The sequence below is a fragment of the Triturus cristatus genome, chromosome 3_2 (assembly GCF_964204655.1).
Source record: "Triturus cristatus chromosome 3_2, aTriCri1.1, whole genome shotgun sequence".
Classification (NCBI taxonomy): Eukaryota; Metazoa; Chordata; class Amphibia; order Caudata; family Salamandridae; genus Triturus; species Triturus cristatus.
The window spans coordinates 884199869-884215451 of record NC_140584.1 but is presented as its reverse complement, the minus strand read 5'-3'; the positions used below and the strand labels follow the sequence as shown (position 1 = coordinate 884215451).

The 15583-nt window shown below is 46.8% G+C and overlaps 1 protein-coding gene across 33 annotated transcripts in view; it reads left to right on the top strand.

Annotated features, from left to right (window-relative positions):
- The window catches only part of NCOR1 (nuclear receptor corepressor 1), a 1832391-nt gene that overhangs the window by 1354851 nt on the left and 461957 nt on the right, over positions 1 to 15583 (top strand). For 29 of the 33 annotated variants that reach the window (XM_085649294.1, XM_085649293.1, XM_085649281.1 and 26 more), the window contains one exon: positions 14798 to 14947. In XM_085649294.1, the coding sequence (XP_085505420.1) occupies positions 14798 to 14947 (150 nt within the window). The remainder of the gene's footprint in view (positions 1 to 14797; positions 14948 to 15583) is intronic. The other 4 variants (XM_085649298.1, XM_085649287.1, XM_085649284.1 and 1 more) reach the window with 1 other exon arrangement.

The window sequence follows — 15583 nt, the reverse complement described above, 5'->3', positions numbered from 1 at the left end:
AGAGCAAGGTTGTGTACCTGGGCCACCTAGTAGGTGGGGGTCAGGTTCAACTACTGGAGATCAAGATCCAGACCATAAAGAACTGGACTCCTCCAATTACCCAGACTCAGGTCAGAGCTTTCTTGGGCCTGACTGGGTACTACAGAAAGTTTAAGAACTATGGGTCCATTGTGACACTACTTAATGACTTGACCTCCAAGAAAATGCCAAAGAAAGTTCAGTGGACAGTAAGCTGTCAAAAAGCATTTGATGACCTGGAGCAGGCCATGTGCACTGCACCTATTCTGAAAAGTCCAGACTACTCCAAAGAGTTCATTGTCCAGACAGATGCTTCTGAGTTGGGTGTGGGAGCTGTTCTTTCACAACTGAATATAGATGATCAAGACCAGCCCATTGCTTTTATTAGTAGAAGGCTGACCCCTAGAGAGAAACGTTGGTCAGCTATTGAGAGGGAGGCCTTTGCTGTGGTTTGGGCCCTGAAGAAGCTGAGGCCATACCTGTTTGGCACTCACTTCAAGATTCAGACAGACCATAAGCCCCTCTTGTGGCTAAATCAGATGAAGGGTGAAAATCCCAAACTTCTTAGGTGGTCCATTTCCCTACAGGGGATGGACTTCACAGTGGAACATAGACCTTGGACAGACCATGCCAATGCAGATGGACTCTCCAGATAATTCCACTTAGAACATGAAGACTCAACTGGTCAAGGTTAGTTTAATGTCCCTACGTTTTGGGGGGGGGGGGGGGTTGTGTAGGAGAGTAGGGTCTGCTTTCTATGTTCACCCCCACTTTTTGATTTTGCTTCACTGGTTTTCGACTTAGATGTGGCTTATAGGTCCCTGTACAGTGTACCTTAGGTACCCAGGGCCTAGGTGTACCCTTGGCCTACCAGGGGCTGCAGCATGTATTATGCCACCCCTGGCTGGCCTTCCATTATGACACAACTGGCTGATCACTCAGCTGGGGCAAGGTCGTGTAATCACCCCTTGCTTAGGCATAGTATTCCTATGCCTACCTTATATATAGACACATGGGTAACCTATCAGTCACTCCTATGGCAGGCCTTAACAATCCTGAAGGCAGTGTGCTTGGTAACATGTGAGATGGTGCTCTAGCATGAGCTGAGCCTGTCTGCAGCTTTCGGAACCATGTCCTTATAGCTGTTCTATGATATTGCTTACCATATACTCTTAAAGTGCCTTATAATCCTCGCGGTTATGGTAACTATGGTTTGGCTTTATCGAAACATGTCGTGTAAGGTGTCTAACACTGTGGAATACTACCCCCACACCATTTCTGGCGATGAGGATAGTAACCCCCCCTTCTAGAGGGAGAAGACATGTTAAAATCCTACTACCCGGTTAAAGTTAACCAGAGCTCCAGCATCCCAAAATGGATGCTGCTGCCACAGACACAAGTCTGACCTCCTGCTGCTGGGAGTCCTTCCAGCGAGGGAGACTTGGACAATAGGTTTCCTGCCTTGGGAGGTGCTAGCACCACCCTAGACAGGACTTGGTGTATTGGGGCAGGGAGGGATGAATGAAATGAGACACTGTCTGGGGCACACAAGGTGTCCCATGCATAGTCCGGTTCAAACCGGTGCTGGGGCACTCCAGCCCCAGTCCTGGCGCGAAACTGGACAAAGGGAAGGGGGTGTAACCACCCCCCTCCTTGGTCCCACCCATAGGAGGGACCTAGCAGGTAAACCAGCCCCCCAGATTAGTATAAGAGTGGGAGCTGGGTCCTTAGGACTTGAGATTATCCTGAACCTGCATCTTGAACAGAAACTCTGGACCTTCGACATTCGACTACGGAAGAAGACTGAAGAATCTCCCCTGTGGCCAAGGAGTGACCACCCTGGGCATCCAGGCACCATCCAGCGACCGCTGCTTGCTTTGCGACTGATCCTACGAGGGACGACTGCAGAGACTGACCAGAGCTGTGACTTCCAGACACCTCTGAACCAGATCCACATCTACAGCAAAGCTGAGACCCGTGGAGGTGACGAGGGACGTGGGACCGGCGACTTGGGAAAAGTGGCTAGTAACTGAGTAGTGCGACTTCTGAGGCTTCCTCGAGGCTGTGCTTGGGGAATTGAGAAGCCCCTATCCCGAGCACCATCTGCAAAGAAGATCAGCTCCCCACACTTCACGTGTTCTGCGTGGGGCCCTTCTGCACCAACGCTCAACGTGTTGTCCGGTTGCTGGCCTTTGACTTTCCGCTGCTGGTTTGGCTCCTCCAGACTGGCCCTTGCTTCCCTGTGAAAGAGAAGCACCCCAGACCTTCCTGGTCTGCGACAGAAGCAAGTCCTCCATCCTGCGTGGGTTGCGCTTGCCAAGGCTTGTTGGGTCCTAACTCGACATCGACACCGCCGACAGCAAGAGCCTTCGTGGGACAGCTCGCCTCCTGGTTCTGGTCGTCCTGGACGCCTCCTGGTACCCGTGGCTGCTGTGACCAGCTTCACCTGCATCTTCACGACATCGCCTGGTTCCTTCCCGGCTCCTGGCTGGTGACCTAGACTCTGTCCCCTCTGCTTGCCGGTATCCTTCTTCTTGATTCCATCCTTGGAATCCACCGGAGACACTTCACTGACTGCCTGTCAGCATCTTTCTTCAGGCATCCATAGGAGTCGACGACGAAACCCGACGCAAGTTCACACCTATGCACCCGCAGCCCGTGGGCTAGGTAACTTGAGTACTCCGGTGCTCACAAGGGTATTGACTATCCTAGTGTCTAGTTTCCAAGTCTCTAACTCCTAGTTCCTTCCGAAGTGTCCTAAAACTCTTAATTTCTAAATACTACTATTTCTATCGACATTAACGCATTACGCGTGAGTGTTTCCACTCTGCACCTGAATCCCGTGGGCCTCCCACTTCCTAGCAATTGGTAGTATAGTGTAGCCCCAGCAATTCCCTAGGCCTAACCTGTGTTCGTGACAGTGGTTATTATACGGGAAACACCCATTACGACTCTGTAGTCACGGGCTGCCATCACAACGCGGCTTTTACATCGCGGGAGGCTTGACACCGCAGGTTTTTAGATCGCGTGCACATTTACTTCGCTAACGTTTACAACGCAAGCAAGTGCAACGGGAAACACATGATATTTTTAGATCGCATGCACATTTACTTAGCATATCCGAGCATATGGGGCTCCGCTGCCACCAAGTGGAAGATACTCAAATTGTCCTGGGGGCGCCGTGTTTGAAACTTTATACAGCTTTCGGTTGAGGTTGTGACCTCTGTGAAGTTAGTGCAGAGGGTTAATATGCCTACTGCAAAGAACATGTACCAAGTAGATTACAGAGTGCATACGATGGAAACAGATCTGCAGATTACTGCTTTCAAAAGAAACATCCTTTGGTGACTTGCAATTTATAACTTAAAGTCCTAATATAGAATAGTGAGCTACTAACTTTCATCCCAGAACTGCATACACACCGCAAAATATACATTTGAACATTGATTAATGTTGCAAAGAGGGTACATTTGGCTAAGAATCGATTCTTATTATTAAAGGAAACTCCCAACTATGCTGTTTCTTTTTCGTCTGCGTTTGTGCTTCTCCACACCAAGCACTCTTAAACTACTGCCTACCAGTATGGATGACATGTGACTCCTACACTTTCACCCCCCTTATGACAAAATATTTTGAGAAACAATGCCCATACTGCTTGCAGAAAGCACGAATAAAGCACTGCTCAGATTGGCAGGAGCTGCACATGTACAAAAGGACCATGTCGTTCCTCCATGAGGTTATTGCACAACGTTATTATGTGCACGTTATTCCAAACCGAGTCACACGTGTCAATTTTATTAATACAATGGATGCGTTGTTTACAGTCTTCAATGTCTCGCATTGCACCCCTAACTCACTGTGAGCTGATGGGTCTTCTCCCCAAAAGAAGAGGAGCCGGAGTCACAGAACAAATAAGGGTTCAAATGTGGAAAGGAGAAATAGGCGCCTGGTCAAATGTGCAAGTTCCTCCACAATGCAAAAGGCATTAAAGCTCATTTTGTACCTTCGTCAGACAGCAGAATTCAAGAAAACAGACGAGTATTCTTGTTGTGAGAAGTTGGCCTGATATATGATGTCACTAATTCTAGTGTACACCCTGTATCAGTCCAAACAACCCTTATGGTGATTGGTTGTAAAGTCAACCTTATAGACCAGCTATCCTAGTGGTAGCATGGACAAGAGCAGTCTTAGGCTAAACTCTGAATGGCATGTGAAGCCAGCTGTTATACCATATATAATCCCTTGAATACCAAATGAAAGGACACCACAACAGATATATATAAAAATAGAATGTATTTATTCTAGGCAAACCCTCATCACTCTTTATGAGATTCGAGGTAAGTACAACACAGTCTTATTTAAGCATACATAAGTCACACAGGTAAGTAATACAGTTAGGCCCTAGGGGCCACGCATACCATATACTAAGTAAGTGGTATAAGAACCACTGTCACGAACACAGGATAGGCCTAGGCCTAAGGAATCGCTGGGGCTACACTATACTACCAAAGGTTAGGAAGTGGGAGGCCCACGGGATTCAGGTGCAGAGTGGAAACACTCACGCGTAATGCGTAAAAGTGGATAGCAATAGTAAGTATTAGAATTAAACAGTTTTAGGACACTTCTGGAATAGCTAGAAAGTCGAGACTCGGAAACTAGACCCTAGGATAGTCAATACCCTTGTGAGCACTGGAGTACTCAAGTTACCTAGCCACGGGCTGCGGGTGCATAGGTGTGAACTTGCGTCGGGTTTCGTCGTTGACTTCTATGGATGCCTGAAGGAAAGTTGCTGACAGGCAGTCAGTGAAGAGTGTCCGGTGGATCCCAAGGATGGAATCAAGAAGGAAGGATACCTGCAAGCAGAAGGGACAGAGTCTAGGTCACCAGCCAGGAGCCGGGAAGGAACCAGGAAGGAACCAGGCGATGTCGTGAAGATGCAGGTGAAGATGTGAAGCTTGTCGCAGCAGCCACGGGTACCAGGAGGCGTCGAGGACGACCAGGACCAGGAGGTGAGCTGTCCCACTAAGGCTCTTGCTGTCGGCGGCATCGAAGTAGAGTCAGGACCCAACAAGCCTTGGCAAGCGGAACCCACGCAGAATGGAGAACTTGCTTCTGGTGCAGACCAGGAAGGTCTGGGGTGCTTCTCTTTCACAGAGGAGCGGGTGCCAGTCTGGAGGAGCCGGACCAGCAAGATGAAACAAAAGGTTCGTCGTCACAGAGGCTACTAGCCAACGGCCAGCAACCGGACAACACGTTGAGCAACACAGGTGCAGAAGGCCCCACGCAGAACATGTGAAGTGTGGGGAGCTGGTCTTCTTTGCAGATGGTGCTCGGGAGTGGGGCTTCTCAATTCCTCAAGCACAGCCTCGAGGGAGCCTCGGAAGTCGCGCTAGTCAGTTACTAGCCACTTTTCCCAAGTCGCCGGTCCCACGTCCCTCGTCGCCTCCACAGGTCTCAGCTTCGCTGGAGATGTGGATCTGGTTCAGAGGTGTCTAAAAGTCTTGGCGCTGGTCAGTCTCTGCAGTCGTCCCTCGTAGGATTCAGTCGCAAAGCAAGCAGCGGTCGCTGGATGGTGCCTGGTTGCCCTGGGTGGTCACTCCTTGGCCACAGGGGAGATTTCTTCAGTCTTCTTCCTGAGGTCGAATGTCGAAGGTCCAGAGTTTCTGTTCAAGTCTCAGATTCAGGTTAATCTAATCTAGCAGGGCTCAGCTACCTACTGATATACTGGGCTAGTGGGCTGGGCTACCTGCAAGGTCCCTCCTATGGGTGGGACAAGGAAGGGGAGTGGCTACATCCCCTTTCCTTTGTCCAGTTTCGTGCCTAGAGCTGGGGCTGGAGTGCCCTAGCACCGGTTTGAACTGGACTATGCATGGAGCACCTCGTGTGCCCCAGGCATGTCTCATTCCTTTCAGCCCTCCCTGCCCCAATACACTAAAGTCTGTCTGGGGAGGTGCTAGCACCTCCCCAAGCAGGAAACCTATTGTCCAGGCCTCCCTGGCTGGGAGGGCTCCCAGCAGCAGGAGGTCAGACTCGTGTCTGTGGCAGCAGCATCCATTTTGTGATGCTGAGGCTTTGGTGAGAGTTAAACAGTAAAGTAGGATTTTAACATGTCTCTCCCTCTAGAAGGGAGGAATAATATCCTCATCACCAGAAATGGTATGGGGGTATTATTCCAAAGTGTTAGACACCTTACACGACATGTTTTGATAAAGCCAAACCATAGGTACCATAACCGTTTAAGATTATAAGGCACTTTAAGAGTATATGGTAGGCTATATCATAGAACAGCTATAAGGACATGGTTCCGAAAGCTGCAGACAGGCTCAGCTCATGCTAGAGCACCATCTCACATGTTACCAAGCACTCTGCCTCCAGGATTATTAAGGCCTGCCATAAGAGTGGCTCACAGGTACACATGTGTCTATTTTAAGGGTAGATATCGGTATACTATATCTAAGCAAGGGGTGATTACACGACCTTGCCCCAGCTGAGTGATCAGCCAGTTGTGTCTGATTGGAAGGCCAGGCCAGGGGTGGCATAATACATGCTGCAGCCCCTGGTAGGCCTAGGGTACACCTATGCCCGGGGTACCTAGGGTGTACACTGTACAGGGTCCAATAAGGTGATCCTTACCAATTGGGTATGTACCTAGGGTACATGGAGTCCATTTTAAAGAGAGAGCAGACAGCCTGAGACCCTGAATGGCAGGATCTCAGGCCAACTAAGTCGAAAAACCAGCTAGACACTAGGCAAAAAGTTGGGGGTAACCATAGTCAGATATCCACCTTCCTACAACGTCGTGGCTCCTCATTGGAAGCCCTGTCACCATTGATGCTGCCAGAACAGTTATTAGATTCTGAAGTGGAAGATGAGGAGGATGAATCTGGAGAGGATGACAGATTCCGCACTGCAAGGAGTCCATCAGAACTATTTATTAAATACCAGGATGACGACCAGGACGAAGAACCAGATACTGAGCCTCAAGCTCCACTTCTCCCAGACCACCTTCTCCACTGCCATCTCTTCATTCCCTTGATGCAAATACAACAGATGATGACAGGGAAGAGGGAGAGGTGGATGACCAGTCAGTGTTGTCGGAGTGGGACGAATACCAAATCCAAACTCCGTCACCGTCCGCTCTGGCCCCTGCGGACTCTCCTCCGGTGGATATCGGAAGTTTTCATCTCCTTATGGAGAGGGCAGCAAAGAGATTTCTCATCCCTATGAAGGCAAAGAAAGAGGACTGCTTTCTTTACGATTTTAAGGACCAACCGCGAAAGCAGATCAGAACAATTCCAATAATAGATTTTATCTGGAAAGAAGGCTTAAAAATTATGGCAACACCAAATTCTCTTCCAGCAGTCTTGCCTCGGTTGGACAAAAAATATAAGGCGCCAAGCAATTCACCGGCATGCCTCATCGGCCAACCCAAAGCTGACTCTGTCATCACCCAAGCGGCATAGAGACGGGCCAGGAACCCCTCTTCACCTAGATCGGCTCCGCTTGAGAGGGATGGCAAATGGTTAGATTCAATTGGAAAAAAGGTCTCCATGATGGCTGCGACGACGGTTCGGGCTGCAAATTTCCTAGCCATATTAGGGAGATATGATCGGCAAATGTGGTCTGACATCTTCCCCTACATTAACATGCTGTCATAGCCTTCCAAGTCCGAGGTTTTGAAGATTTTACAGGAGGGATAATATACCTAAGCTGAAATCATCGACGTGGATGTGGCATCCACTGGATTTAGACAATTGGCGAGTGCAGCAGTATTGAGGAGACAAGGTTGGCTGAAGTCAACATCTTTACGTCAAGAGGTCCAAACAAAAATTATCGGTATGCCGTTCAATAGAGAGTCTCTGTTCGGGCAACATGTTGATGAGGCCCTTCAGGCTATTAAAAAAGATACAGAGACCGTGAGGTCTCTTGGTAGCCTGTAGTTTCGTAAGTTGTCTTTTCGTGGTACCAAAGGACGTGGATCCTTCTCCAACAGGGGAGGGTATAGTCAACAACGTTCTTATCAAACCTCCCAAACTAATCAAAGATTCCAAAACTACAGACAGCAATCTTATGGACAGCGAGGTAACTCTTAGTCGCTGTCAAGAAGGATGCAATCCTTTCGTGGACGGGAGTCCAATAAAAAACAATGAGGTCAGCCAACTGCCACCATCTCTGCCGTCGCCCCATTCAAGAATTGGAGGAAGAATATCCCACTTTTACTCGAACTGGTCCAGAATTGCTACAGACAAGTGGGTTTTGGATTTGTAGCCAGAGGCCATGCTCTGGAGTTCACAAAGATTCCCCCAAACTCTACTCCCAGAGGACCACCTCCTGCTCATCTCAAGGAGCTTTTTTCCCAAATATATTTGATGATTCGGAAGGGAGCAATCGAAAAAGTCCCTCTGTTACAAAGAGGAACAGGATTTTATTCAAGATCTTTCCTCATTCGAAAAAAGTCGGTAGAATGGCACCCTATTCTCTACCTTCGTGCCCTCAACAAATACTTAAAGAAGCTATCCTTCCGAAATTCTACAATTGCTTTCGGCGGGGGGGTCACATGGCCACCCTCGACCTTCAAAACGCTTATTTTCAGGTGCCGATCCTACCCAGACACAGAAAATTTCTACGGTTCTGGCAGAGACTTTCAATTCAGAGTCCTTCCGTTTGGGCTCCGTTCAGCACCCCGGGTATTTACAAAGGTCATAGCGCCAGTGACTGCACACCTTCGCCTGCAGGGCATTAAAATGTTCCCGTACTTAGACGACTGCCTTATCAAGGCAAATTCTTTCCAAACAACATCCGAACATGTTCAGAAGTGTCTGCTACTTTTCCAGTCTCTGGGTCTTTCCATAAATTTCGAAAAGTCTCATCTGACTCCATCACAGAGAAAGGCCTTTCTAGGAGCAACACTGGACACAAAGCTGACCCACGCCTTTGTCTCAAAAGAAAGCCAAATCAAAATCTCGCACGCTCCTTACTGTCAAAAGAGTGCGTTTCAAAACGATCTTAGAGCCAAGAAAATTGCTCGTAACTCTATAAGGTTGATATGCCACCTCTTTTGTTCTAAAGTCCACCTGCGGTTGACTGTCATCCCTTGAAGGTGCGGATCCCCATCCCTCGAGGGAAGCGTCTGTGGTTACGGTGAAATCCGGCATTGCGACTAGAAATGTACATCCTTCTCTTGAGTTCTCCATCTTGCTCCACCAATGAAAGGTTTCCCGCATCCGAAGAGTGATGCGAACGATGTCCTCGAACGATCCCGAAATCTGGAGCCATTGAAGGTTGAGTTCCTCTTGCAGTGGCCTCATTCTGTAACGGCAGTTGGGAATCCGAGGAATGCAAGAAGAAATCATTCCTAGGAAGGACTTGTATAAACGGACTGAGCCATCATCAAAGGAACCTCCGTACTAACACGAACGGACAATATGACAAGTATGCATTACTTGAACAAACAAGGTGGGACAAAGTCAGCCCTATTATCTCAGCAAGCACAAGAGATTTGGTACTGGGTGATTCGTCAAAAAATCAGCCTCACAGCCATTCATGTCCCAGGAGTCACCAACGTTCTGGCTCATTCTCTCAGCAGGTCCACATCATCAAACCACGAGTGGGAACTGCATCAACCATCCCTAAACAGAGTGTTTCGAGAATGGGGGCACCCCGATCTAGACCTGTTTGCAACCATCCAAAACCGCAAATGCCCATCCTTTACAAGTTGGGTTCCCCACAAAGACTCACTCGGAAATGCGTTTTCGATTGAATTGGTCACAAATATATGCCTACGCTTTTCCACCGATTCCGTTGGTTCCCCTAGTTCTGCGCAAGATCAAGAAACAACCTTGCCGCATGATACTCATTGCTCCCAGGTGGCCTCGCCAGTACTGGTTTACGGAACTTCTCCTCCTCTCGGAGTGCGAGCCCATCCAGTTTCGACCAATTCCGAACTTTCTGTCCATCCAGAACGGACAAATCTGTCACCCGGACACAGCATCGCTGAGATTAGCGGCATGGCTCCTCAACACCTTGAATTCACACACCTAGATATCCCTCCGGACTGTCAGGAGGTCTTGGCTAATGCTCGAGAACCTGCTACGATTAAAACTTACAAACTAAAATGGAAGAGGTTTTGCATGTGGTGTCAATCTGCAAATATCCACCCTATTCAGGCAAAACCAGAACAAATTCTACCATTCTTTCTGCAATTAGCAAGATCCGGCCTCTCCCATTCTACTCTAAAGATGTTCTCGGCGGCAATTTCAAGGTTTCGGCAGGATGGTGTTAACTCTCTTTATTCAAATAGTCATTCAACAATTCTTCAAGGGGTTGTTCCGGATGTTCCCCCCTATTCGACGTCCACCTCCTTCTTGGCACCTTAATATAGTGCTTACACAACTAATGCGACACCCATTCGAACCTATTCACAAGGTGGACTTAAAGTTCCTTTCTTGGAAAGTTTCCTTGTTATTGGCTCTAACATCAACAAGGAGAGTTGGTGACCTCCAAGCGTTCACTATTCATCCACCTTTTCTGCCATTTACATCAAAGTTCATACCAAAAGTCCCTGCGGATTTCCACCTTAATGAACCTATCATTTGCATTCCCTTGACATCAAAACATGTCTCAAGTTCTACTTACAACGGACAGCAACAATACGCAAATCAGGCCAACTGCTCGTGGAATATGGCAAACCGCGCCAAGGACATTCGGTCTCAAAACCAACAATTGCTTGATGGATCTCTGCTGCAATTTGCTTATGCCATGATCAAGCGGTAAGACCATTGCAGGCAACCCCAAGAGCGCATTCTACAAGAGCAATTTCTTCATCCACAGCTCTTTTTGCCGGTGTGCCTCTTCACCAGATCTGTAGAGCGGCAACGTGGTCCAACAGACACACTTTTACCAGGCACTACTGTTTGGAAGCCTCAAGCGATGCAGATGCATCAGTGGGACAAGCTGTTCTCCGCAATCTTTTCAAATAAGGTGAGCCTCTGTTCTCCCTCCTCCACTATACTTTTCTATAAGACGCTTATTCCATACTGTTTCTATATCTTGAAACTGTTTTGCATATGTTGAAACACACACGTATTTATCTATAATTATACCTTTTGATAATGTGTATGGACTATGATACAAAATCAGCGTCTTATGAGCATTATGTTACGTACTGCTATCTACTCTGATTCAGGCATGTGAAACTATGAAAGACACCCTAAATACTGGAGAAGAACAATAGTTACTTACCTGTAATCTGTGGTTCTCCAGTATTTGTGTCTTTCATAGATTCACATGCAACCCGCCCACCTCCCCTCAGAGGCTTTTAGGCTATTATGTATTGGTTCCCTACTGTGCGAGAAAATCTGAGAGCCTGAGCCTCTGAGGAGAACATCCTGGTGGGTGCTGTCGCCTGATTGGCTGCAGTTTGGACTGTACATAATGACTGGGATAGTCATTGGTGTGGAGGTTTTTTCCTTGCAGCCTAGGCTACTTTACTTCCTGGTTTTAGGTTACCAAGGTTTTTTAGTTATTATATGCATAATTATTGCTTTTTTTATGTACCGTGGGACTCCCACTCCGTGACGGGGAATGATTCAGGCATGTGAATCTATGAAATACACCAATACTGGAGAACCACAGATTACAGGTAAGTAACTATTGTTCATCTTTAAGAGACATTAGTTAGTGATAGATTCCTTACTGCCCCACCCATCCTCCCCGTTCTGCGAACTGATTACTAGGGTTAAGGTCATCCCTCTTAGGGCCCTAGTTTTCTGCACCAATGGTCAGTATCTTGCATGGCTCTGCGTTTCTGGTGCGGAAACTCGTGTACAGAACTGACGTCAGCGCGCATGGGAGGCGCCTAAGTACTCTCCGTGGCGTCATCTCGGCGCTTACGACGCCAGTGACGGACGCGGAGCCGCATGACGCCCCCTACTGACGTGCAGGGGTACTGCTAAGCGAATCTTTCCGGATCCAGTCTGACGCCTGGGGATATTCTAAGGTAAGGAATCTATCGCTAACTAATGTCTCTTGCAGATAGATCGTTACACAAGTAGTAACTTCTGCATCTGACCCCAAAAGGCACCCCTTGCATCCGACGCCCCACGGCCTTGTGTGCCCAAACAGACGGTGCCTAACCAACCCTTAACTTTCCAACTTACACCTCCAAGTGGTGGACGCACCCAAAAGTCCTTTGTCTCCCTGCCTGCCGCGCTTTTGCAAACCAGAGGTTCTCCATAGAAAACAGGGCGCCCGGTCGCTCCAGTGCCAATGAGGGTGCACCTTTTGTGCTTCTTTGTTTCCCCATTTGCCCTGACCTTAACCCTAGGAGCTTGGCTCCCACAGCCAAGTTTCCTGCTTGCCAGCAGCCACCAACCAGAGACCCCCTAGCCCCCATTGGATAAAATTGGGCCTCAACACTCTGCACCCAGCCACCCTAGTGCCGCTGAGGGTGCAACAACAGTGCATCACTGACCCTGGGAGACCCTTGAGTCTAACCCCAGAACCTTAACTCCCGCAGTCGTTTACTTACCTGTGAACCGTTAACCTGTTTTCCTTCCATAGGATAACACTGACACTTTTTCTCCAAAAAGTTTCTAAGTGTTGATTTTTGAAATCTAAAAATATTATTTAAAAATTGCACAAATAACAAAAACGTGTTTACTAATGTCCCAGTGCTGAATCTAGGTATCCAACACTGAGTTAGAAAAGTAATGAGAAAAGTAACTTACCTGCAATTTACTGTAGAAGCCCATTCATTTCAATGTACTGCTCCAAAAAGTTTCTAAGTGTGGAGTTTTGAAAACTGAAAATATTCTTTAAAAATCATGCGAATAACCAAAACGTAATTACTTACCTGTTTCCAGGAAATGTCCCAGTGCTGAATCTAGGTATCCAGCACTCAGAAAAGTAACGTAAAAAGTAACTTACCTGTAATTTACTGAAAAAGCCTATTCATTTCAATGTACTGCATTTGCTAAGTGTTGCATACTACTGCTCCCCTGTCAATCAAACAAAGTACAATTTCTATTGCATTTTCAAACTGTTCTATATCCAGTATCTTATTACTGAAAAGTATTTAATGCTTACCTGTGCCAGGCTTGCTTGGTTCTAAAAATAAACAGTATAGTTTAATACAACAACAATTGGCCTAGAGTTCAGTTCTTGAGTGTGTGAATTAATTTGCTGACTGAGTGTGTACATCAAATACCTAACACTGTTCTCTGATACTGCCTTACTGCTCGACCATGCTACCACAATTAGAGAGTAAAGTTCTATCTAACTTGCACCTCTGCCTGCCTCTGGGGACACTTGAACCCTATACACACTATACCTCATTTTGGTGTAGTATATATAGAGCCGGTTTCTTACAAGGGTTACACGCTCAGCCCTTAGTTGTACTTATTCCTGAGTGGTGCGCCCAAAGTGGGTACTCCAAGGTATCCAACAACTTGTTACATTAAGCCCAACTTGTATATCTAGTCGAAATTAATGTAACTTCTTGCAGTGTGCACTTAGTTGTCTTTAAAACTCTTATGCCTTCCCATGCACACATGGAGCCTGCTCCATGAGACAGCTTTCTGCCCTCCTAGAGACACGTGCCAGACACTCTCAGGAAGGAGAACAATGAGGGATTGTAGGCCAGGGAAGCGTAACCGCCATCCTGCAGGAAGCCACTTGGGTGTTAGACCCTAAAGACAGGCTTCAAAGGCGATACTGCCTCTGAAGGGCAGATGTGTAACACCAGGTTGAGGGCTGCCCCATTGTTGAAGTAGACAGATTAGCACGTGAGACAGAGCGGAGAAACCAGTTGCCAAACGGGTTTCCCCATGGGCGTGTAGCCCTGAAGTAGCCACACCCCTAAAGTGGGCTAGGGAGGTCTGAACACCAAAAGATGGGTCTCACCATCTTGGGAGTGGGCAGAATGGTTCATCCTGGAATAGCCAGATGCCACACTCCAGAGGAAGTGGTCACCAGGTGGGAGGTAACCTGGTAGCCCATCAAAGGGGGCACTCCTGGCACCCAGACCTCAGATCTTGACCAACTTAGAAGGACTGACCTGTTGCACTGAGGGACCCCTTGCTAGGTCCCTGCCATAGTTGCTCACCCTAATTTCGCCTAACTAACACATGGACACTTAACTAAGTTTTCTTTGAAATAGTTCTTAGTGTCCAGTTTGTATACTTTGCCAATTCTTTTTCAGGGTCGATTGAAATTTGTTTGTGATTTATTATTGCTTGTAAAATCAGTATCTCCAGAACCCGCGGTGGTTTTTTTTCGTTATAGCGTCTAAATTCTTTTAAAAAAAAATACAGTCTATTATAAATTAGTGTTGGATTTCTATTTTAATTGTTTTGGTGCTGGTAAAATGTTTTACACTTGTTCCTCTGTGTTAGCCTTGCTGCTCAGTGCTGCAGCTACCCAGGGTTGAGCTAAGGGTTTTACAGATAAAATATACTGGTTTTAAAGGGGTTGGTAAGTGTATTACACAGTTAGGTCGCACAACCACGTCATAGAATGCATACCATTTCCTCACAAAAAGCATAGGACAGTCCATTAAAATGAAACTGGATGGATTGGCACAACATTTTCAGCAGGCATGCACTTCAATCTTCTGTAAAATCTTACACGTACATTCACCTTTGATTCACTGGTGCAAGGAGCACTCCAGTGAATTTGTTGAATAATTTATGCTGTGAATATTTTATTTGTGATCTCAATGTGGATATGCTTTATATGAGCTTAAGAAAAAAATAAATAAAAATGTTCTGTTTTCTAACAGGGATTATTGACCTGACCAATATGCCTCCCACTATTCTAGTGCCTCATCCTGGAGGAACAAGCACTCCACCCATGGACAGAATCACTTATGTCCCCGGTACTCAGCTTGCATTCCCTCCCAGGCATTATAACCCTGCATCTATGTCTCCAGGTAAGGAGGCTTGCACACTGCTGCATATTTTTTTGGTTTCTGTCTTCTGATGGGTTGTACTGTCATTTGTCTTACTGTGGTTGCATCACCTACCAGTAGATGTACATACAATTTATAAACATGTGCAGGGTTCAGGGACTAAAGTGAGTTTGAGAGAAACCTTCTAATGGCTAAGGACTACACCACTAATCTTTTCTTTTGCACCAATATATTTACTGTCCTCTCATCTTCCTGCACCCTTGCTGTCTTAAGGACTGCTCAATGCGATGGAATGTGAGATCGCAGATTTTTCCAATGAGTAGAATTCTAAGTGCTAGATCTGCACTGGAAAGTTTACTCCTTGAGTAACTTGGTCAAAAAGTCCAAGACTAGTTCAAAGAAGGTGGTCTGAAGGTTGAATTGAGGTACATCACGGTTTAAATGTGTATATCGGTATCTTTTTTTAAATATTAGCTCTTAAAAAATAACTCAGTATTACTATATCAAGAGTAAGAACAGTGATTAATCATTGAAAGCACACAAATGAAACGTGCAACAAAATACAAAGACGTTAAGACACTGATCTCCCACATTAAGCACATAATATCCTATTCTCCGCGGCTAGGCAGACGGTTTGTTCACATGCTGCTCCACGCC